This window comes from Atractosteus spatula, chromosome 17 (genome assembly GCF_055471065.1).
Source record: "Atractosteus spatula isolate fAtrSpa1 chromosome 17, fAtrSpa1.hap1, whole genome shotgun sequence".
In the NCBI taxonomy this organism is placed as follows: Eukaryota; Metazoa; Chordata; class Actinopteri; order Semionotiformes; family Lepisosteidae; genus Atractosteus; species Atractosteus spatula.
The window spans coordinates 17,754,476-17,779,490 of NC_142722.1; the positions used below are offsets into that span (position 1 = coordinate 17,754,476).

Sequence of the window (25,015 nt, forward strand, 5' to 3'; positions counted from 1 at the left end):
ACTTGGTCAGTCCACATGTCTCCCAGCTTGTTTTTCCAGTATCTGAATATCATCTGTGACAGATCTCCGTCATCGTCCGCGGACAGTACAATACGCCACACCGTGACGTCATCCCACTTTAATTACACACACACACGTCCAATCGTCCATGTGCCCTTCGGCTAGCTGTCTTGCGGATCGACTACCAGTTTCCAATTTCATGCACGCAAAAAAACACATTTTACTTCCAAATCAGTTCATGTTAAGCCGTAGACAAATTAGACACGCACACTCAAGGATAACGTTTTTTAATTTGAACCAATTTGTGTGAAAAACAGCGCTCTATCTGCCTTGCTGTTATCGCCGTGCGTTCTCACTTCCGGGTACGGTGGCCTCAGGGGTCCAAGCCTGACCTCGTCCTCGGCCGGACTTCGTGGCGTCAGCGCTGAGTGGCGCATGCGCACATCTTCCGCGATGGCAAGTACCATTTTCTTGTGAACAGAGGGGAAAGAGAAAATGTTTTGTTCGTGTTTTTCTACATTCAATACATTTTATTATTTAACAAATTATGAATGAATTGTTACGTGGGCAAATGATAAGTTTATTGTTAGATACGGAGCTGGATAACTTTACTGGGACAATGGTATGTTCCGAGGGGGCAGGGCTATACCTATTTAGGAAGCTCCTCAGGTAGGCAAGCGGAAAGTGAGCTGATCGGACCTAAGCATGGTGGTACTACTGGTTTCTACCGTAACTCTCAGTAAGTTTTTGTGAATTTGTTTTATTTTGCACATATAATTTTTGTTGGTTTGTGGGGAGCACAGTCAAAATAAACCACCACTTTTGCTACTGGGTGCTAAGTACCCTCCCTGCGACATCTTCAATAGCTCAGTTCAGAAAACAACGCGATCTCTCTTCATGTCCACAGATCCGTTTAAAGCAACTCATTTTCACTCAATATTGTCACTTAGTAGGATGAACTTAATCGATCAAAGTCCAATCTGGGTAATCCCTAGATATAGATATAGCTCATCTCACTGTGATCTTCCAACGTCCAGTATTCAGCATTAACAGGTGGTCCATAGCCTGCTGAACATGCAAGCGCAGTTTGCGGATACTCCGGCACACTTGAGACACATCCCCCCACCTGTTTCTTGCTGAAACCCTCAAGAAAACAAACTTCCCGACTGAGACTCCTTCTGCTGGAGCTTGAGGATCAGTTCCAGCAAGTTCATTTGTAATGTTAGCTCCTGAAACAAACAAGAAAAGTGGATCTGAATCCCAAACAATACACTCTTGGTATAAAAGCAGCCTTAAGTATATATGGGGGAAAAAAGCATGTAATGTAATGGAATCCCATATTGTGCATAAACAAATTAAATGCCCGTAAAGCAATTACAGTCATGTGCTAATCTAGCCCACTGTGCTTGTTTCTATCCACCCCCACACACGGATTAGAAACGCATGGACATTACTGCAATGTAATAAACACGCAACAAACACCACTTGCTGAAAAGAAAATATGAAGTGACAATCATGCACAAGTCAGTCTTTGCTAGTGGTGAAGGATGCCATGTGGAATAGCAACTCGGGATCTGGACTTCCACAGCTGGAAGGTTGTGGATTCACATCCCAGGAAGGGCCCTGCTGTTGTGCCCTGAGCAAGATACTTTCCCCAGACTGCTCTAGCAAAACACCCTGCTGTACAAGTGGTTGCAAATGTAGGTCACTTTGGATAAAAGCAACAGCTTAAGAGGTAGATTATTTCTGATTGAAAATAAAAGGGTACAAGGGTATTCTTGGCGATGGGTGAAAAAGCAATGCCCGTTAGAGAATTTGTCTGCAGATCGTCAGTCTCCCCATGAGGGACAGGGGTCTTGGCTAGGAGCCGAATCTTTGTTGGTGATTCCACATTATGCATAATGTATAAGGTAATTAAATCCCATATTGCCTACATATTGTGTGGACTAAAAACAAAAATGTGGTTTCAAACTTGAGAAAAGCTTAAACCTCCTGGTTTAAAATAAATGATTAGACATTATGCAAACCATTTCTGGAAAATAAGAACATAACTGTTTCATAAAAGACTAGGTCTTTATAACCCTGAATGGCCCTTAATCCAATTTCTGCTTGTGTCCTCTGGCCCTTGTAATGTTGTTGACCTTGAAGAAGTTCACCGAATCGATGTGGTCCATGCCGTTCACGATTTTGAAAATCTGAATTCAAGACCCCAGTATTTCTTGTTTCACTCTAAAAAGACTCAGTTGCCTTAATCTGTCCCAGTAACACAATCCCTTCAGGACAGAAAGGAGTTTTGGTTGCTGTCCTCCGTGCCACCTCTTGTAATGTGGTGGCCAGAATTGAACACAATATTACAAATGAAGTCTAACTAATGCATTGTGCAATTTCAACATGACTTCCCTGGGTTTAAATTCCACACTACTGTACCTAAACCTTTTGTGTGTATCCAGACACTATCCTGTTGACGAAAATGATTGGTCTTCATAAACAGTGATATTTGGTATCTTTACAACACAAATATACCAGATGAGTGTTCACCCTGAAAAATGAGATGTGTCTGATTAAACTCAAACTTAATACCTTATGCATGTGTGGCCAGTGGGATACAGCTTTACTGGGTATTGACCCAGTAATGCTAATCTGAGACCAGTTAATCTGTCCATCAAAAATAAATATGGTCCTTTGCATACAGGGCAAAATACTCTTATTCTGGCTTTTCAGTGACACACAAATGACCCAAATCAAGAAAAGACGTCTACAAAAAGCTGTTGAGTAAAACTCATTTCACAGTTACAATAAAGTTTATAAAAGAAATTATAATTATAAATAAAACTTGCTATGCCCAGAATTCTACACCTTTAGCTCCTGCATATACATTTAAAAAAGGTATTCCATTTATGTACATAGTATTAAAAAAATAAAACAAGAGCATATGCAAATATAGAAAATAATCTCAAACTAAACTAAAAAAAAAAACCTCAAGCTCACACTTATTAGCATTAAATAATGCAAAAATCCACTTCCTACACAACAATCAAGAATATGATCTGAATTCTCAGATTTACTTCACATTACTTTGGATGCATGAAAAGTATCCAATACTACCATCTACTGGCTATTATGAAAAATAGTGTGCCAGAGCACATTTGATGCACTTAGGGTGTTCATATCATATAAAGCTGAAGTATTCAGACCAAATACTTTCCCTTTCTAGAGAGAGCGGGTCAATTCTGCTCTAAAGCAAATAGTTAAAACTACTGTATTAAACTATATTGAAACCTTTTTAAAGGGCTCTATATTATATTATGCATCTCTTTAAAGTTTTCAAACTGTGTTTTTAACACGCATTGCCTTGAAATAACCAATACTTCCTTGCAGCGTCTGCATGTTCATTCAGATGTGAAAAGGCAGGAAAAAGGTACCTATTCCACTGAAATTCTTTGTTCCAGCTAATGCTGGTATGGATTACATGAACCATTCAGTACCAAAGAATCCAACATTTTGTGAATGATCAGTTTACTACCAACTGAGATTCTATAGAAAGTTAATAAAGCATCCATAGATACTAGCTCTAACCCTTACCTTACCTCATCACTAATAAGCACCTATAGGTGCTAGTAAAATTCTACAGAACCTCAGTTGTTAGTAACCTAAAATCTGTATGTACTGTATACATTGTCACCCTTTACTTAAAGTGAAACAAATATCTGCAGCACTGCCATTAAGGTGTCAGGAATTGGTTTAAAACCAAATAGTGAGAGTACAGGGTTTTTTCCAAGCAATTTACTAGGGAACTGAAGAATTATTTCCAATAGAGGAATCTATGGTGACTTCACACAAAGTATTTGCCTCCTCAATCTTTGGAGGAGTGTTCATTTTCTTGGTTTCAGAATCATCTGTTATAATCGGCCAAATTAAACAGTTGCCAATACTATACCTGAGGGCTTGTCGTGGTGTAAAATCCAGGAACACCTGCTTTTTCCAAGGTAGTCTGCTGGTCAATCACTTTCTGATCCATCTCGGCCACTATCTTTTCATCCATCATTCTCTGTTCATCTTTAACACGCTGTTCCAGAGCCTGTTTAATACCACAAGGTATGAATAACTGCAGCATTGCATGAAGGGCCACTTCAAAGAGAACTGCAGAACCTGGAATTGATGAAGTCCACATCTGGCAGACCAAACATAAGGAACTGCAGCACTTAAAATACCAGCAAGGTCAAACTGGATCAGGGTAATAAATGAGACTCAATACCTTAAGGCAAAATTTGATATAATTAAACATCCTTGATACATAAAAGCAATGGTGCATAACTTCAGCCAGTGAGAGGTGCAGTGTATTCTAGCTTTGTTGGAGCTAGTGTATCAGTTTGGCTGATCTTTTTACTGTAAAAAACAGAAACCCAAAACATCCAGTGGTACATTTTCAAGGCCTTAAAAACAGATTTAAACAATATTTTATATATTTTCCTCCTTCAATGTTGTGAAATGTTAAAAAAAATAAAGTATACAAAACAAAACCCACCATCGTGGCCAACAAAATACTTCTCTGACCGCCAGTACAACTGATAGTACAGTAGGATCTCGACATTCATGAGGCGTCTACACCAAGAACTGTCCGGAACAGCCAAAGTCACATATAACCAAACCCACCCCTACACCATCACGTGATGTACAACAGCATATAGTAACCCTCCTTATATGATTATTAAAGTACTAATGCATTGACTAAGTAAAATAACATTGATTACTGTAAGCTTGTGATAACTGTTTGGTTAATTAACTAAAACAAACATGACTTCCTCCTGTGTCCAGCCTGCACTCTCTCTCTGCCTCCCTGATCATGACACCCCAGTTTTATTGAGACTGTCAGGGAGCACGTAAAGTCCTCTCCAGCCTGTCACTCCCCACACTGCCGACACAGAACCTGGAGCGTTCATTACCCTACAGAAACAAGACCAGGCTGAGATGCAGGTGCTGGGTACTGGCTATTTGGGCTGGGAGCAGGCTCATTTGAAAGTTGCACTTAACAGCCTTCAGCTAGCTTTCTGCCCTCTCTGCTCCTCTTCCATCCAGGACCCCATCGACCCGACCGAATCACGAATCAGCGGGATTCGCAAATGTTAAATTTTGCGGATGTCAAGACCATGCTGTATACCATCTCTGAATATTTCATACAAGTGTGCGTGTTCTGCCAGTGGCAAAAACTCCACACTAAGAAAATGCAACTCGTATGGACCTGTACCTCGATCTCCGCCTGCTGGTTGGATCGGAGCACAGCCAGGTTGTGGGATTTGCAGGACTGCAGGGCTTCCTTATGCTTCCGGACTAATTCCTGTTTGAGACCTACAGCAAGATACGCACTATTAAAACAAGGATGTGATTGTCCATGTGGATGAACAAATCAAACAAGAATGTTAAAGTAAAATGCTTTCTTTAAAGTTAGATTCATTCCCAGGGATACAGAGCAATATTTTTTTAGATAATATACTATTTGATCTGTACATGACTTTCCATAAATCCATAAATTAATCTAACATCAGCCAACTGAAAAGGGTGCATCAATCTGGTTAAACAGCCCACACACCTACAAAGAACGACTGCTTAGTAAGATGATCAGCAGGGGCATACAGATGCCATGAAATCCATCACAGCACCAATCAAGTAAGCAGAGAGAACAGTATTTGGCTTCTTGCAGAAGCAGACACAAATGCGTGTGCTGTTTTTATGCCCCAGGCACAGAAGCAGATGCGATCGGTTCCGTGCATGTTTGCTTGCTGCAGAAACACAACCCCTGCAAGCAGCACCTGGCCGGACCTACCTCTGTGCTCACTGTGCAGTTTCTGCCGCTGGTTATAGAGGTTCCTCTCCGTCAGGTGCTGGATCTCCAACAGCCCTTGGACGATCTCGAACACCGTTCCGTCAATCAGGGCCAAGGCCAGATCGCTCAGCATGGTGTAGGACAGACGCTGCTGGAATGAACTGAACCACACAGAAGTCTACGTTTGATTGCGGAAGGCAGACGTACAGATGTTAGTGACACGCCTTGAACTGCAGCACAGTATATTGATTCATGCACAGGTCGTATTCATTCATGTATATGGAAGTCCTCCTTCCAAGTGGGAAAAATAAACTGTTTAATACTTTTCATAAGAGCCATCAGAAGCAAACGTCTTCTGCCGGTAGTTATGAAAACACGTTTATGATTAATTTCCTTTACAGGCTTCAAATATGGTATGTTCTGAAAATCACATCGTTTAAGTTACAACCAAAGAATTTTTATTGGAAAGAAAATCATAGCATTTTCTGACAAATCAGCACATAAACAGCATATTAACTTTTTTTTTAAAAAGCAATGTTTGTTATTCAGGTCTTGATTCGTGATTACAAACTCCGCAATTGCAGACTGGGATGACAATTTAATTTTAGTTTGAACTCGCCTTGTATAAGGCGTTTTGGAGCAGAAGCATCTGTGAAAGTTACAAACCAAATCTCGCAATACCGTTTTCCGAGCTGCAACAACAGCGATATGTTTGGATATAGGCAGCGTAACCGGCACACCTCGGCAGGTCTTTCACGAGGTTCTGTAGCTGGGACAGGAGGTGGTAATGTCTTTCCTGTTGTCTGGTCGAGTCCGCCGGTTCGTCGTAAACGCCAGGGTAGTCTGCCATAATTTCAGATGTCTTGCGTTCTAACGCCTGGATATAAGGAGGAAAATCAAAACCTTGACACCCAAAACAAGCCGAGTGGGAAACTTAGAATTCAAGAAAAACAAAATTATGGATGATTGTTGTCTAGCACTATTCATGTTTTTACTAACGCAACCAATCTTTATTTTCCTTTCGGCCTTTCCAAAAGGACAGCAGTGCATTAGAAAAAAACGTACCCCCCGATAAGAAGACATGAGAAACCCTTTCTTAACATGAAACGCAGCGGCAAGAATTGACCTCGTACAAATTTACGATAGGACATACTGTAACAGCGGCGCTTTATTCTCAGCACAAACTAAGCAAAACAAACCTTCAGTAAACTGAATTGACAGCGATATAATCGAAATCACCAGTCATCATATTTTCTTAGCCACACTGAGCATGCACAATGAAAACTTCTTCGCATTCATACCTAATGCACAGATGAAATTTAAGACCTCTTGCCGATACCCCACGCTTGTTTCAGGTGATCTCGGTTTAAAACACCTCGCACATCAGCTGGGTGGAAGGACCCTCTCGTCATAGCTGTCCACGCAAGTGCCTGTTGTCGCTTCCTTATTTGGCGACGTATAACGGCGAAGAGAAGCGCAGATGGTATTGTGCAAGGATAGAATTAAAAGCAATGTAAGAAGAAATGGAGGGGTAGATAAATAAACTGTTTTGTGTACGCATTTACTACAGAGATTACAGTACCGCAAATTTAGCAGGCTGGCAACGAGAAATACATTGTCTTCCTAAATTTTGCACATAGCAGGTGTGTGTCCCTGACCTGTGAAATCATGTTAACTAATAATCACGATAGATATTTAATCGGAATGTGTTGTCTGTTATAGTTTTGTACGCATCACCTATTAGTTTGGGTAAAGGTCATGTTACTTAAGGCTCATTTACGGTCTAACATAAACACTACAGATTTCTAGGATCCCAGGGCAGACTACACGAAACAAATACAATGTCAGCCTCACTAATTGCTCATTTCAAGCCAACGACGCCCTGCCCTGAGTAATGTCATGAGTGCTGCACTCAATAACAATAATCCCTTACACAATTAACTTCATTTAACTTAATAATTAGCATTATTATTTAAAAGCAATCTTCCTCACCACTGCATCAGCACTTTATGTATAAGCCCGATACATACAAATGTGGTGACTTCTTTACGTTTCACTAGTTTACGGAGGATGAAACTCATTGCAGTTGTGTTTTACGTTACGGGCAGTAAAAGGCGTCGAAATACACTTCGCCCAATAGAGGGCGCGATAACACCGGTAAGGAATCCATCCTCCGCCTTGCCTCTCCAGGTTACGCGAAACTCCAGCTTTACCTGTGTCATTTCAGTTACACTGGGTGATCCGAGCACGCCGGTGCTCGCAACATAAGTTCGTCGTGCAGGCTGTACACCTGTTCAATTGCAGAGTCTCAAGGGGGAAATGAAAGAATGAAGCACTTTGTGTAGAAATCCGACCGGGAAGGTACACCTAGCCCACTGTACAGATTATACTAGTGTGGCAATGAGCGTTCAATTTACTGCAGAAGTTGTCGCCCTGCGTGTTGTGAACTGTTTTCCGTGCCTGCATCTGGATAACCGGTGTCAGATTTGAAAGCGCCACGGCTGTTTAAAATCCGCTTTTCCCCCTGGATTTGGCGTGTGCTCGAATTCTGCAGAAGGCAAGTGCGTCCGTCTGTCTCCGTGAAGCGAGCGAGCGAGGAGGGATGGGATCCAGCCGGCATCCCCCCCGGCTCGTCTGCACGCAGGGAGAGCCCCGGCGCCCGTAAGATTACCCTGAAGGCGCATTCCTGCCCAAGCAAGTGGCCGCTCCAGAGCCCACCATGGCCAAAAACACTTCTCTGTATTTTCGGATCGTGGAAGGAAGAAACCTACCTGCAAAAGATGTGTAAGTTATCAAATATTCTTCCTCTACTTTCGGGAACTATTATAAATTAAAAGCTAACTTTTTGGACGAATCTCTCTTGTTATTTCGCTGAACATTGCATTAATTTAATATCCGCTGTGTTACATATATTCGGAAGAAGATGTTTTAGGAGTCTTGTAATAAGGATAAAGAAGTGAGCGTGTACAAGGGGCAACCAGCATTCAACAGTTCGTACAGAACAGCATAGGCAAGTCCATTCACAGCACATAGACGATAGAAACAACAGCAGTTTTATAAATAATGAATATGCATTCTTTAAGTTTGATTCACACTGATTTTACTCTGAAATGAGGCGGTCGTTTTTTTTTTTACTGTGTAGGATATAAGCTGGTCCCTAGAATCCACTGAGATCGCATTGATCTCTCCAAGTTGACAAAAACAGCTCGTCTGCAGAAAAAGAGAGATTTTTTTTCATTCCGCAGATTAGTTTACGAAGCCTTTAACCTGTTTAGAATGTAAATGATGATAATGATAAAAATACTTTTTTAAGACGGCTCTTTTCCCTAAAATGCGGTAAAGAGAACTGGATAACTGCTCCGGAGCTTTTAAATCTTTTGTAATACTACCACGTTTAAAACATTGTTTTGCTTCTAGAGTTTACATACAGTGTACTACACTGTTTTACGTATACAGATTAAGTTTTGGTTGTTTCTACCACTTGAAAAGTAGGAATACTGCGTTGATGTTTATATTTGTCTTTCACGGTGTTGGAGCAAATCGATAAGAGATCGGTTGTAAACTTCAAAATGAACTACCTGTACATTCCTTTGGATCTTTTCTCCAGCATAGTGGCTTTCCCAAATGCTACCATGCAGAAAAGATCGGTTTCGTTATTAGATTGGAAAGACGCGTCTAGTTATTGAAACATTGATTTATACAGGTATATAAAAATCCAGTCAACTAACTGAGATGAATGACGTGATTTAATGAATGGCTTCAAGCTATAAAATCCCAGATATGCATTGACTTAATTAATATGATGCACATCACGCAGAGGGTTAGAAAGCTTAACGGCTCATGATTTAATAGTGCGCATAAAGGCGTATGATTAATGTCGGTTCACGAGTCCGAGTTGTGGAAGCTCACAAGAAATTTAAAACCGAATACTTGTGCCCTTTTTTTCTTGGTAGCTCTGGGACGAGTGATCCTTACTGTCTGGTGAAAATTGACAATGAAGTTGTAGCCAGGTAAGTGCGAATTCTGTTTTCACTCCGCATCTCCGTGTGTTTGCTCCGGGAACGCAATTTGCCCTACGATTTCTGCAAGGACGTGTAAAAAGTTCAAAGGAGCAAATATAGCAGCAACTAATTTTAGGGCAGAGGAAAAAAACTAAACTTTAAACTAAACACTTTGAAAATTAAAAGTACAGTTTAATAAGACCTGTGCATTTTCATATCTATGAGTTACTTTTAGTGACAAATTAAGCTACAAATTAAAAGCATTTACATGAAAATGTACAGTGCCCTGAAAAGTATTCAGACCAAGGTATACCAAGGAATATATTCAAAAGCCTTCAAAGTATTCAGAGGTTAATAAATATTAATTAGTAGGCAATTATTTCCAGGCCTTTCAGTCACAGTGGTTATATTTTAAGATAATTCGAATGATCCTTTTAGTGTGAAAAGCCAACAAGCTGAAAAGGGTGCTACAATATTGTAACACAACGGGGGCTCAGGTGGGCGCCCTTGCCGCATTAGGTGGGCCCCGCACCGTCAGGGGCTCGAACCCGGGACTCCCGCGTCGCTCAACAGGGACCCAGCTTGTTGAGCTAAAGAGAGATCTCTCTACAGCTCAGTGGCTGTAGTCCTGCTGTTACAGGGAAGGGCGGTGACGTCACCGCTCTGGTAAGCCGGCTCTTACACCCCACTGACGGCCGTAAGCGTTACAATATGTTTTTCATAATGTGCCAAATAAATTCATGTTTGGTACAAAAATGTCACTGGCAAAGAGATACAGTACCATAGCAACCCTGCGTCTTTCAGGCAGATAATGGGCAGGGTACCCAGCTCTCTCCTTCAGTCAGGACGTGAAGCCCAGACCCTACCAGTGTCCCAGCTGAGACATACTGTATGGTCCCATTCTTCATAACTTACAATAATAAAGCTTTTTCTATGGTTTGGTACTTCCATAAAGAATCCACCTTTTTATAATTGCTATAATATTCTCTTAGGCTATGGGACGGTGTTTCCTGTAACCCGACCTATGTTGGTACTCTTGTTTGTATCTTTGTGTACTGTCATCATGATATCACCCCAAAGGCAGGCAACTACAGATCAGCTGTGCCCCAGTGGCTTGAGATTCCCTCATACTAGAGCAAACACACCAAGCATGTGCTCTGATAATTGTGTGTGGGCTCATTTATATGGTTCGTATAATGCATCACTATATTCATAACTTTCTTGGTGAAAGTCTACTATGGCTCACTATTGGGAAATAGATTAAAGTGTAGTAAAGCACAGTGAAATTATAGTAAAAGCATGATGCAGCATCAGGGAGCACCAGTAAAGTTTAATGTAGACTGTAGGAAACTGGGAAAGTCTATTGGATTTTGTTAGAGTTCTCTGAACATTCAAAAGCAGTAATGGAAGCAAAAAGATAATATTACATAGTATATTTTGTTTTTGAGAAGGCTTTTAGGAAAGTTTCTTATAAAAGACTAGTTTTTAAATCGCAGTTAGGAGGCATTTAAGGTGACGCATGCATTTGCACTAAAAGTTGGTTGTTGGATAGGAAACTCAGAGTACAGATAATTGTGAAGCATAAGTAGTGGAGTACCACAGGGGTCTGTATCAGGGCCACTGTTGTTCCTAATTTGTATTAACAATTCAGATACGAATATAGTTAGAAATTGCGTTTGGAGATAATACCAAAATAATGCAACTGGCAATCAATGCCAAACTGGAAACTACAAAATACAAAACTGGGAAAAGACCAGACAAAAATGACATTTAATATAGGTAGGTGCTCATAGACGAAACAAATCATAAAGGCTGTCGGGTCCAGTACTCCCTTGTTATATAAATAATACTATTTCATCATGGAGTGAGAAACACACTCTGGATCCTTGATGCTCACCCTGGCACACTTCGGGCCTCAGGGCAGAGTCATGACTGTTTTCTTAAATGAAGCCAGGATTTTGACTATTACAACCCTGACCTCTGAGCTTGATTTGCTTCTGTGTGAAGACGATGGTGAAGCCCAGTACAAAACAATCTGGACTGATAGCAATTTGCTCATTTCAGTGACGGAGCACTGCAACATGAGTAAAACTGATCGAAATGGATTTCTCACTCAAGCAGACAATCGTAATTGGCAACCGTCTTAACACGCACAGCACGTTTTTCTTTACCTGCGTTCCCGGACTCTCCCTCCACTTTCCAGCAGATGCCCAGCCATGAGACTGTGCACTGAGCAAGGTCACAACATCCAAATGGCGCGTTGTCAGGCACTTCCTGCAAGCAGCGTGCATTACAGGGTGAAACAGAGCTTTGAATGTTTAGAAAGAAGAGAAACTTCCAAATAATTCTTGGGGGGGAAAAATGCGAAAATTGTCTTCTTTTACTGGGCCCTGACAATTCAGATGTTTCAAAGTAGCCACTGCCTGTCATTGACTGTAGAGTCACATGTACACTTTTTAATTATTCCACCTCGAGTGAGGCTGTTATGGTCCTATTCTGACCACTCATTTAGTTTTTAGATTGCTTTCAGTTGTACTGTATCTATCCCAAGACCCTCGTAAACGAGGCCTCTTTCTCACTGGGCCAGTTTCCCTGTTAAATGGATGAGCAAAGGAATGAATGTGATAGATTACAGTCCCGGTGTAGCAAACCTCCACTCCCCTATAGCAGCTCCCTACACTGGTCCCCAGTTCACACTCCTGCGGAGAACAGACAGTGTGACGCTGTGTGTAGCTGGGAGAGGGTGGATGTAGCTGACATTGCTGACAGTCCTTGCTGTGCGGATGAGCTCTGTGCGATCAGGCAGCTTGCGGAGATCACAGAAGCAGCAGCGTGGGGCGAGAGGGGGGAATCTGATCTAACACTGGCCTTTCAGTCCTGAGCAGGTAACCATGGCGAAGTGCATAAATTATTCTCAGGACCGCCGGGGGAGGTGGGGGTGGGGCTGGGCAAGTGGTGAGAGAGGTGGGTTCCAGGTGCTTCCTGATAGCCGACAGAGGGAGTGAGTACCAGCGAGCACCTGCGAAGGTGAGGGACTAGAAGGAGTTTTTGCTGCACGTAACCCTAAAACATCTTTCAGTATTTCAGTCATATACTGTAGCACTTCATCACCTTCTAGACTGTAATTCTTCCATTGCTTCTCTGGGCAATGGGCTCTCATGTACATGGAGTTACCAGCATGTAGTGTACTATGTTTTTAGTGTTTGTTCCTATCACGTGATCTATCCTTCAGCTTCCATTGGCCGATTCTTCTGATTAAAAACATTCCGTTCCAGTTTGATATGTGTCCATTATTGTGTACTTTCACTAGATGTTGTAGTGCTGTAGGCAATGTATATAGTGTAGGATCACAGCTGCAATGGGTAAAATAATATTGGCTAATAATTATAAAAAATACCTGTCTATATCCAGAAGACAGTGAATAATGTTTGCTAAAATGTGGTATTTATTAACAGCAGTACAGTGGCACAGAAATTAGCATGGCTGTCTGGCAGTGTTGGGGCCCTGGTTCAGTTCCTGTGGTGCTGTCTCTGGGCAGTTTGTATTTTCTCTTTCCTTACATGGGTTTCTCAGGGTGCTCTGGTTTTCTCCCACAGTCCAAAGACATACTGGTAGGTTAATTGGCTTCTGGGAAAATTGGCCCTGGTCTGTGCGTGTGTCTGTCTGCCCTGCAATGAATGGGTGTCCCATCCAGGGTGTATCCTGCCTTGTACCTGTTGCTTTCCAGCAACAAGTGTCTAGTGAAAATGTCTCTTAAAGGGAAGTAGAGGGTTATATAATAAACACTGAAGGCTCATAATACTATCCACACAATGCAGAAAGAATTGGAATTTGCATAAGCCTCTGTCTAAGCCTTATAATACTTTCCTATGCAAGTCCAAAGTGTGTTACTGCACTACTCATGGAAGTCATTGTTAAATCATAGTGAAACACTGAGGGGCATTACAGCAAAGATGCAGTTCACTAATACGTGTTCACTAATACGTTTCCTGTGATCCCTTCAGCAAAGACTTAATATTGAATTTATACATTCAGGTCTTTCAATTTAAGGGCAATTTTAAAATTCTATCATGCCTCAAATGGTTCTTGGGAGCCATCAGAGTACCTCCATCATGTTCATATGTGTACATCGATCTAGTGTGTTTGATTCCAAACTGTGATGAAAGAACCCTTCATGGATTAAGTTCTACCTGCACAGAGACGGGGAAAGTACATAGTGTGTTTGCTAACTACTGTAAGTCACAGCCTGGGCTGTAAATATTTGCAATGGCAGTGGAATTTTAGGTTTTCTTGGATGTTAGAATATTTCAAACCCACTTCATATACCACGTTGTTTTTGTAGCATACACAATGTTATTTTAAAATTCTTTCCCATAATCATACAGCATGCATGTGTGCTGTACAATAGACTGGCATCCTGTGTGCCTGGTGAGGCTCTTGCTCATTGCCACCCTGTACTGGACTGAGCAGGTATTTGAAAATATACACAGACAATCAAATTACTGGAATGAACAGAGGATATGTTTACGTCAGCAGTTTACCAAAGTGAATTTGCCCAGATTTTATAGTTTGCTCACAGTACCCCATACACTCAGTTGGGTCCGAGTTCACAACTTTCTTGTGATCTTTACATTTTTGGTCACGTCTATTTTTTAGTAGTCTAAGTACAAGTACCTCTTGCCATGTTCCTGTGCCAGGCTGACCTGGATTTCTGTGCATTCTGATCTCCCCATAGGGAGCGTCCAGCTAAGGGAGACTTTATTTCCACGTGTAGTTTCATAGAATCTGATGCAACAGTTCAGGGGAATTTCAAAGAAGAGAATATTCCACTAAAGATGATAGGAGAGTAGAGTTACCTCGCTTACTTGTAATACAGTAATATAATACATAATATGTTGTATATTATAGTGTATAACAAAAACAACAATAATAACATAAACAGCTTGAGTACAGGGGCTTTAAAGTAAAGGCTTATGTTCTAAGCAAACTCTGAACCCTACAGGGAGCCTGGAACAAGCTACTCTTCAATTACTGTTGAAGCCGATAGCCTGGTTTCTGTTCGATGAAATCCCTCTTACGTCTACCGGAAACGAATAAGTGACTGTAGATGTAAATGTTTATTTTTGTGTCTGGTCACGGATTTAGCTGTGGATGACCATGATTCTTCAGTCCAGGGATGAGTGGGCTTGAGTCAGTCCGGATCGTTGGATGGTAGTTGGGCTTGCTGGGCCAACGCGTGTGTGCCCGGTGCGGGCTGCATCTGTCCTTCAGCTGCTGTCAGCTCTTGCTGTGAGCTGTGCAATAGCTTGTGGCAGGGGGCCTGGGCAGTGCACCACCCAGAGGGGTCTGCTCACTGCACTGATTCCCATCCTGCACTGGGACAACGTTTGCAGGCATGAAACTGAGTTGCTTCCAAATAGAGGGGGTAGGAAAAAGGAACTGGGAAACCCACATTTAAAATAAAGGCTTTGCTGCGATGTTCACCAGGCTGCACTGTCTGAAGAAGGTCATAGTGGGCATGATAAGAAGCTCCTCGGTCGCTGGCAGTGCCCTTTTCAGGCTGTATGAATAATTGTTGCAAGAACATTTCCTGCAATTGCTAATGCCACTTCCTGCGTTGTGCCTGTAGCCCAGTGTTGCTGTTGTTGTTCTGAAACCATGACTCACTGATTTATATGGAGTTTGGGCAGCAAAAAAAAACAGAAGGAAAGAAAACCACCCCACACTGACTTATCACATGAAGGTGGATGATGGCCACAGTGGAAGTGGTAACAAATACAGACCAAATGCGTCGCCCTGCAATTAGAGTCCGCTTTTCCCTTGTGGTTTCCTCTGTGTTGTTGCTGTTGTTAGTTGATAATGGTTTCCTGCTTTTGAAACTTTCAAAAATGTCAACATTTTCTAATAGACTTACTGGTCAAAGTATCAGGAACCCCAGTCAATTGCACAGAAGTTCTCAGAGGTCAGCAATGTACGGTTGGTCTGTGGAGCAGAAGATTCCCATCATGTCCCTGGCCAGTGGAACCAGAGGGATCTGCATTTCACGTCCTAATACTGTCAAACTGAATCGCCAGGCATTTTCATGTTCTATAGCCATCCAGTTTGAATTGAAATCGCCAACTATACGTTCGTGCCAACTGCAATCAGCCCCACATGGGAAGAAAGGACAAATGTACACTTTTTCTTTGACACATCAAGAGGTACAAAAGGTTCTGGACCAAATATGAAGAGGCACAACCCTTTAACAACCACACTGCAAACCTGCAGGTCCCACGCTGTTGTGGTGGCTGTTCTGCTGTAAGCTGAGAAAGCCATGGCTAATTAGCTTTCTAGCTTTATCTAGGCTCAACATGCCACTTGTATGAGGTCACATGGGCGAACCCCCCAGTCAAGGTCCGTTTGTGATATGATCCAGGCTTCAGACCTAAGATGTCAGCATCATAGATCACAACATGTGCTTGGGCAAGGCCCAAGCAAGCTTGCTCAAAGTAAAATATATCCCACACCTGTGGGTAGGTTACAGTATGTCAGAATTGCAAAGTCTAAAATGATTTTAACTGGTTCCCTGCATTTCTAAACCTTTGTTCTCATGCTCATATTGCTCTAACAACCTTGCAGAATTATAATACAGCATTATCACTCCATCTGTCTGCAGGACAGCAACTGTGTGGAAGAACCTGAACCCATTCTGGGGAGAGGAGTATACCCTGCACCTGCCCATGGGCTTCCACACTTTGTCCTTCTATGTCATAGATGAGGACACCATTGGGTAAGAGCCTGCATATCGCACAGCATTGCTGGATAGTTCATCACATAAAGAGTTGCACTGATTGAACTCACTGGGCTGTAAAACGTCAGAACAAGTTGACCTCAGCTAGGAAACTGATAGCACAGTCCTTTCCTAGATTAGTGCACTTTCTGACATCACTCTTAGAAACAATTGCATTTACTGATATTTTTTGTACTTACCCAAGGAACGTATGATACAGGTGAAGTTACCCCTAAATCTAGGAGGTGTCATACGATATTATTTTCCCAGTCAAATCAAATAAAATCTGGTGCTTCACTCATAAAATCTGGTGCTTCACTCATAAAATGAACAAACATTTGAGTTTATAGGGTGGTTCATTTCTTTTTCTTTAAAAACCAACATTAAGGAGGTGAAAATTGAGGGGAGGACACTGAAGGAAAAGACTGGTGGACAGTTCCATTATGACCTGGAGCAAGTTGTTTTTTAAAGTATGTGCAGGAAGCTGTGTTTTTATCCTGCATGTTTTCTGAGCAACAGGATCTTGTTAAGATTGTGATTAAAAGATACAAAAGTAGTAGTACAGTTAAGGAACAAGTAAAGGTTTGTTCCCTGCCTAAACAAAATTAAGTGAAATATATCATTAGGAACCCAGTATCTTGAGTTGGCTTAAACATGTGCTTTAATCTCATTAAGCCTGCAGTGAAATTGAAATTGGGGCACATTTCCCTACAGCTGCAGTTTGACATCTCTCAGATACACACAAAGAGCATGAAATGTTTCAGGTGTGTTTGTTTATGCCAGTATACACTTCGCTTAAGATGTAGTGAGAGATATGTAAGGCTTCAAATTGCAGGTCCCTGAATTATTAATTATTTGCTATCCACTCTTTCGATGAAATCTAGATGACTATAATCTAGAGACTCCGAATATAGAAATCGCTCAACCATTTCAAAACATCCCAGTAGCTCTGCAGCCTTGCTCAGACAAAGTCAAAACAGGCAAAGTGCAATCATCCTTAAGCATTTCTAGTCTCTTTCACTATGTGATATTTCATAGCTTCTTCATCTGCCATTTTCAGTTCAGCATTTTCTGAACATGATTTTTTTAAAAAGCTGCTGTGGGATCACAGTGTTCCCTGTACTGCGAAGTGTGATCCCAATGGCAGAGAATCACCCAGCAGCAACCAGGTTCCCCTCAGAGGTTTCCTGTCCTGTCAGTGACCACAGCCAGCCTTCCTCAGTTTCTGAGACCTGGAGATATCAAGTCACAAGGTGTGACAAGAGGCCCATATAAACACCCTTTAACAAGACATCACTCCATCGGAATAGTGAAAATCAATTCTATTAAGAATCTAGGGGAGAGGTTTTAATTTAAGACTTCAGTGCCTAAACCACTAGTCAGCATTATTGTGTCAACTTTGATTTCAAAAACCGTTTTGCAGGCTCATGTGTTAGATGTAGGATTGATTAAACCCATACTGATTACACTGCAAACACTGTTATTAGCGAGTGAATTAAGCTATGGTGACACTACACACCTATCTATACATAGAATCTTAAGGGATCCCTGTCACAGATGACTCAAATAACCAAGAAATGAAACAGTGACCACAGGACGGTAGGGCCCAGCCTGCGCTGCAAGTACAGGTCTTTACTTGTTAGCCCACTTAGGAATTCCACTCTGCTTCTTCCTCTCTGCCTATAGAATCAATCATACTTTGAACAGTTGGCTTACTCCAGTTAGCAGCCAGTATGGTATGATGATCATTTTCAATGGTTTTATACACACAGACAGAAAACTAGTTGTAACATGTACTAACAATTTATAGCACCTACGGTAAACAGCGGTTATTTATCCTTTTTCTTACTCCATTCCAGGGACACTTGTTTTTGCATTTAAAGCCCAAAGTAATCCAAACCTTCTCCTCCAAAACTCTGGTTTGTGCCCCATGTCTCTGTAGACCTGGCTAGCCCATTATTCCAATTATTCAAAGTCATTTTAACAGCTCACACCAGCAATGTGTCCCTCAAATTATTTTTTGGTCTGTTGAGACGTGATGTTTTATTACATATTCCATTGTTAATGGAAATCAATCTATAGACAGAAAAAGATAGGCAGAGTCATAGAAGTCACTAGAGTGGTTTTGCTCTTTAAAAATGCTTTACACCTCTAGTCAATCTGTGTGCTTAACTTATTCACAAAAATTACTCAAGTCTTTAGTAAAGATTTTCCTAAATTATTAGAGACTCAAGTCCTCGGACAAATAATTTTCTTAAAGTTACACTAGAGGGAAAGCCTTGAGATTCTGTACTATACTGTATAACACTAAAGGTTGTTACAGCTGTTAAAATATTCTGTGTGCCATTTTTGTTTTCAAGATATTATCAAGCATTGCATTTGTAAGGTATAAATCCTCTGCTCTAAATGTCAAAATGTCAGCTTGCGTCTGGTGTGGGGCTGTCTGTAAGGCTGCAGCCCTCTTGCCATCATTCAGGCTCTGACAGCTGGAAGATCGCCAGCTGTTCCATCTGATCGGGGTTGGAGACATTTGCTGTAGGAGCTACTGCGTCATCAGAAGGAATGCTGTATCTAAAGACACACGTCACTGAAACAGAGCTGCCACCTCAGACATTGAATGAACAGGAGATGTTTACAGGGAATCCTGCTACCTGCTCACAACAGTCTGAACACGCAAAAGACAAGCAGTTTCCTGCTTTCAAAAATATATCAGCTGTATAGAATCAAAGGTACATATCCAGCTGGTGAAAATCAGATCCTGTGTAGTACAGTAACCCCCACCTGCAACCCTGCCAGCATCTCATAATGGAACTCCCTCAAGATTCGGTGTTCCCTTGCTCCCTTTGTACGAATCAGAGAGCTAATAGCCCTGCCTGTCTGCTGTCCATATGTGACAGTCATATTGGGGAAAAAGGCTATCACCTACACATGCATCCGCAGTGATTCTCTGAGTAATTTGCTCATCACTAAGCTAGACTAAATACTATGGCATCTGTCAGGGGGAAAACGTTCCAGAATAAAGAAAACATGATCAGCATCCAGGTGGTACATTGAATAAAGAAACACCATTCCCCCAATACACTTTAACTCTCATGGACTCATTCTCTCCCTGAAGCAAATGTTCACTTACAGAAATCTGAAGCTGTACACATACAGTATGAGTTTCTTTCATTTTGTAAATTTGTATTAATTGGCTTTTGTCAATAGAAAATGGGGAATAAGTGTTGCATCAATTATAACTATTTTAATGACTACAATTAGCTTACTGATCTATACTCCAAGGTACTTGTAGAGGTATCAAACATCTGTTTGAGAACTGTGCACTATAGAGAAAATTATGTTCACATTCAAAAGCTCAACAGGCTGTATGTATGTACTATGACACTACACAGCAGTGGGTGTTATATTGAATTGTCTTAGATTGACCACCACCTTGTGATGCTCAGATGGACACTGGTGTAATTCATCTGAACATCTTCCCTCTGCTACCATTTGGCTGTGTATCAAATTTCATTGTCATACCAGGTACAGTGATGTGAGCTGGTCAACTATCTGTATGAGCACTTTGCACTTTATGAGTGGCTGGTTAATGATTATTTATTAAGAATTATGGCGAATTTGACCCTTCTTTCCTTTTTCTAGGCATGATGATGTCATTGGGAAAGTATCCTTGAGCAAAGAAACTATTGCTGCCCAATCCAAAGGTAACTCTGGTTTTGTACACCATATACTGTATGCATAGCGCAGGCTTTACTGAGTGATGGAACCTGCAGGCATACAGAACCAAGAATCAAGAATGAAAAGTGAGTCATTGTGTTGTTCTCCTTCTCCCCTTCAGTAATACAGGATGTCTTGAACTGTAGGACGTGTTTAACTGGGATTATGCAGAATTACCAGTAAAGGACCACTAGAACCCTTTCTAGATACTGTATACAGAAAGCATGAAGATCTTTATTACCAGCATTTAGGACTAAAAACACAAGTTCCTTTAATGAGACAGCAAACCAAGGGAATAAAGACACCCGGCTCAAGATTTAGCTTTACCTCAACCACAAGCTTACTAAGTTATGTAATGTTAATACTAAGTTAGATATATTAACTTTGTATACATCTAAATCAGATTTGAATGGCCAAATTGTTCATTTCCTAGAATAAAACAGTTGAGAGAAAGTTTGAAGCGACCGTTCTGCATCCAGTGATATCTGCTTGCAGCTGGATCTGCGGGTGTGGGGACAAAGATGAACCTCAGATCATGTTTGTTTGAAAGTTTGCTGCCAAAGTCACGTACTGTAGGTGAAATAGATCTCATTTTCACATAACACAGATTGTTAAAGAATTTCTGAAAGGCTGCTCACTAAAGAGATGCAAATGTGTTTCTCCTGCGGATGAGCTCAAGATTGGAGAATCCACACAGGCAGAAAATACTGTATCAACTGTTCACCATGTTTCAGAAACACAGTTGGCAGGAGATTTATTTTTATGTTCATTTGAACAGTTGGTCATGGCTAATTAGGCTAGATTTTTGTCATGAGCAAAATGTTTTTGATTTTATGAATAATTCCCAAAGTCCTCATTCAAATCCCTTTTCCAAATGGTAACTGCTATAGCTAAACATAATGCTGCTGACAGGAAAATGGGAAGAGAGGAAGCCTGTCCTTTTTTTTTGAGAATCTCTGAGTAGACACCTCTGCACACAACTTGAGCTGATGTCTTGAGAGAACGGGCAATGGACCCATTGGTTTGAACACGTCTTGGTATGTGGAGCAAAGTTATAAACAGTGAGAGACCTGTTATTTACACGTTACTGTAAACCCTGCACTTCTGTTCAGCGATGAGTTCCCCTCAGAGACGGTGTCAAAAGCCATTGGGCTGAGGCTGAAGCTGTCAGTCAGGCTGACTGGCGGAAAGTTTGTTTTACAAGCAGAGAAGCTGAACATCAAGAGACTACTAACAGACTGGGAGTTAAGTGATTGATTCAGCTGTCCCTGTCAGTGCACGCTTATTACCAACGCAAATCAGTCTCAAAATGTTTTTGTTGCCCTGGAAACCAAATTATATTACAGTTTGATACTGTATGTCTCACCAAAGATTAATCTTTTTTTTTTTACCAAAATGTCATCTTACATGCGAAGGCACTGGTGAGGTTGTACAAAATTAAAAGAAGTAGTAAAGGCTGGACTTCTACAGATTGCTCTTTATTTGTTGTGTGAGAGCCTCCAGTCTCATGGACAAATTGCTGTTGATAGGGAAAACAGAAACGTGAGCTGTACAGAGAGGGAGCTGTTTTGTTATATACAGGACTACTCTGCTCTAAGCAGGATGACCCAGAGAAATAAATAAAGGCAGTGTTTATAGTATTTTAAGTGCGTCTTTTGGTGTACTGTAGGTCTAGCTTTGATGATAATATAATAATAATCCTCATCGTATTTTATATATTTAAGCGGGTAAGTTATTTGGAACAAATTCTCATTGACAAAGATGACAGAGGCTGACTCCATTTGCTGAACAGAAGACAATATTGAAAGAAAGAAAAGATCAGCACAAACCAAAATTACAGTACGTCAGTGCTGACAAGCGCAAGAGTCAGGCAGAAGATATTTAGTCACCCAACTGAAAATATTAGAAAACTGAAGGTGGACAGTTTCAGCTTAATCTGCAGATTGTTCCAGTCGTTGGCTTTGGCAAATTGAAATGACTTGTGCCTGATGCTGGTTAGTGCTCTTGGGAGGTTCAGTTTGATAAAGGTGTTACATCTTAAATTCGCAGGTGGTTCAGAGAATAGCAGTGCACCATTTGACATGGGAACGCTTTTACAATTAAAGAACTGTACTATTTATTAATTTAAACCAAGGAAGCATTTATCCAGCTGCAGAGAAGAAACATCACAGAGGTGAAAGAATCAAGACAGATCTGAGAGTGATGGGGTGCCACTGATGAACCTCATGGCAGAATGGTATAAAGCATCCACTTTTATAGGGTCATTCTTTAATCAAAATACTATAACAGCACCATTGTTCAAGATGGAGAGTACAGAAGTCTGAAGTGGTGCATACTGTATCTAGTGCAAAGTGTAAAAAGTTTGTTGTGATAAAGGAAACCAAGCAGATTTGACTTTGACATGGAATGTGTTAAGGGGTTTTAAAAGCTAAAACGCTATCCAATTAAATACCCAGATTTACAGTATGAACCAACGTTTCCATGGACTTGAAGTCACACTTTAAGTAAAAGATCAGAAACATTATTAGTAAGGAAGTAGTTCAAAGTATTTTTAGGAAATAGCCCACGTTTTGTTTGATCAGAGTGCAGTTGAAGGCGCAGTTCACAGAATGCCAGCAGAATTTCATCTAAACTGAGCTGCAGATTGGTCCTTATTGATGATGTGGTTCCAGCTGAATATGAGGTGATGTGGTCTGTGTAGAGCAGGATATGAGAGTGGCCTGTTGCCTGAGCAAGACTGTTAATTCATTAAAGAACAGGACCCAGGATAGAACCTTGTGTAACTGTAAGAGGTTGTGAAATAAGTGTCAGATTTTAAACACTGCTTATGCTTTTTTATATTGAAACCATACAAGGGAGTTAATATCATAACCAGTACTATGCAACGTTTTCTGAAAAATTGGGTGATCTATAGAGAAATCTTGTTAAGATGGTTAAACAGATTTTTGTTTAGAGCTCTTTTAATATCTTAATGCTAAGATTTTTCAAGGCTGCTGCAACACATACACACACACAAACCCAGACTGAATATTTGTTAAAATATAGCTGTTACCTATTAAAGAGCTCAATAGTTCTTTTATCATTTACTCCTGATAGCATCGAAGGTGAGACAAAATAAATACACCTCGTGTTGGCTGGGAAGGATCAAATAAAGGTGAACTCCATGCTGAAAAATAGGAAGGTGTGTGGGGTAGGCTCAACAAGGCTCAAAGGCTGTGCTTCTCCTTTCTGAAGATGAGTTGACTTCCTGCTTGAATAAGCAGGTCAGTGGAGCAGATCTTAGATTAACGTTTTTGATTGTGATCAGCACCCTGGTTATTGTCACTTTTGCAAAGCTCAGCCAGTCTCATTCAGTAACTGGCTATTCATTAAACTGATGCGACTCTGGAGCTTGGCCACATCAACTCCACTAGATCTGCATTACTCAGTTGACCCTTTATACAACTAGCATTAATAACATGTTCATTGAATCCATTAACCATTTATTTATTTCATAAGCAACTAAAACTGATAAATGGGAGGGTAATGATTTTTTCTTGACTGACTTTCTTGAATGTCCAAAGCTTCTTTGGATCATTTAAGATGTTAGACAGCATTGATGCTCATTCTGGAACTTACAACGTGTTTAGATACTACTGTGTAAACACACGGAATACTCCTAATACTCATATCCTTTCAGTGAAAATTCAGTATAGACTGCTGTGGTTTTCAGTTATACTGTTGTTAGAATTGTGTGACACATTTTATTCTGAAACAAAAAGTGAAACTGACAGTTTTAAAAATAGAAAAAAAACAGTACAAGCTATTTCGTGTCATTTTCTGCTTAATTAAGAAGGATAGCAGTGAAAATAGGGATTTTCTTTCATTCTCTGGGTGACAGGTGTGGAGTAGTGTGCATTGTGATGGGTAAAACAGCATGGATCCCCCCTCTGTACACCTTAACGCTGGCTGGATCATTGACTCTGGGGGGAGAAAGGACAGTGGTGACACTGGGTCGCCAAGCCACAACATTCCCACGACATTCCCAAGATTCAGACACCTCCACACAACAGAGAGCAGCAGCGTGTGATTCGGGAGACTGGAGTTAGGTGCCTGTGTGTGCTGGATAAGGATGGGTCAAGATGAAAGGCAGCTGGAACCAAGTCAATGAGATTCATCATTATACTGGTACTCCTGCTCATTTTCACCATAGCTCCATATTGTAGGTAACCCATTATTTATCAAGGTAGTCTGCTACAAACCGCCTGATCCTGGATTTTATGCATAAAGGCAAACTGGTTTAAGGAGCCAGGTTATTCCAATCACCTGAGATTTTTTAATGACCGGAATGAGTGAGTCATTACAGGTTGTGGGATCATTCTGTACTTTTATAACTTCGGTAACCTGACACACACTAGGTTGTATAGTCTGTAAACTGGCAGAAGACTGAACAGAATAGAAATAAACGTGTCAATATGGGCGAAAGTTAGTGGATGGAAAACATTGAGGAGTGAATCGGTACTTTGTACTTTGTGGTTTGAGCGGTGGGTGGCACTTGTCTTGTTACATTTCACAAGGGTGTATGGGTGTATGGGAAGCTGATGTAAACAGAGCCTTCTGGTTTCAAGAGGACGTGCTGTTCTGGTGGCTTGCATCCAGCCTAGGTGTCTTGAAAGGAGTCCAGAGTCTTAATGGTTCAATTTTAAATTATACACTTTGCACAAATCC

At 41.0% G+C, this 25,015-nt stretch overlaps 2 protein-coding genes across 3 annotated transcripts in view; one reads left to right on the forward strand and one right to left on the reverse strand.

The window, feature by feature from the left end:
• Positions 1–278: 278 nt before the first annotated feature.
• dgcr6 (DiGeorge syndrome critical region gene 6) lies at positions 279–7,212 on the reverse strand. Its single transcript, XM_088935807.1, has 7 exons — positions 7,123–7,212; positions 6,562–6,698; positions 5,822–5,982; positions 5,246–5,346; positions 3,938–4,078; positions 1,127–1,229; positions 279–470 (listed from the first exon to the last, which is right to left on the reverse strand). The coding sequence occupies exons 2-6, from the start codon at positions 6,669–6,671 to the stop codon at positions 1,146–1,148; spliced, it is 597 nt and encodes a 198-aa protein (XP_088791933.1). The 5' UTR covers positions 6,672–6,698; positions 7,123–7,212; the 3' UTR covers positions 279–470; positions 1,127–1,145.
• Positions 7,213–8,065: 853 nt separating this feature from the next.
• rasal1a (RAS protein activator like 1a (GAP1 like)) overlaps positions 8,066–25,015 on the forward strand; it is a 67,657-nt gene continuing 50,707 nt past the window's right edge. Inside the window, exons 1-4 of one of the 2 annotated variants that reach the window (XM_088936188.1) lie at positions 8,066–8,605; positions 9,775–9,831; positions 16,478–16,591; positions 20,234–20,295. In XM_088936188.1, coding sequence (XP_088792314.1) covers positions 8,541–8,605; positions 9,775–9,831; positions 16,478–16,591; positions 20,234–20,295 — 298 coding nt within the window. In that variant the 5' untranslated portion in view covers positions 8,066–8,540. Of the gene's footprint in view, positions 8,606–9,774; positions 9,832–16,477; positions 16,592–20,233; positions 20,296–25,015 lie in introns of those variants that run through there. The other variant, XM_088936190.1, reaches the window with a different exon arrangement.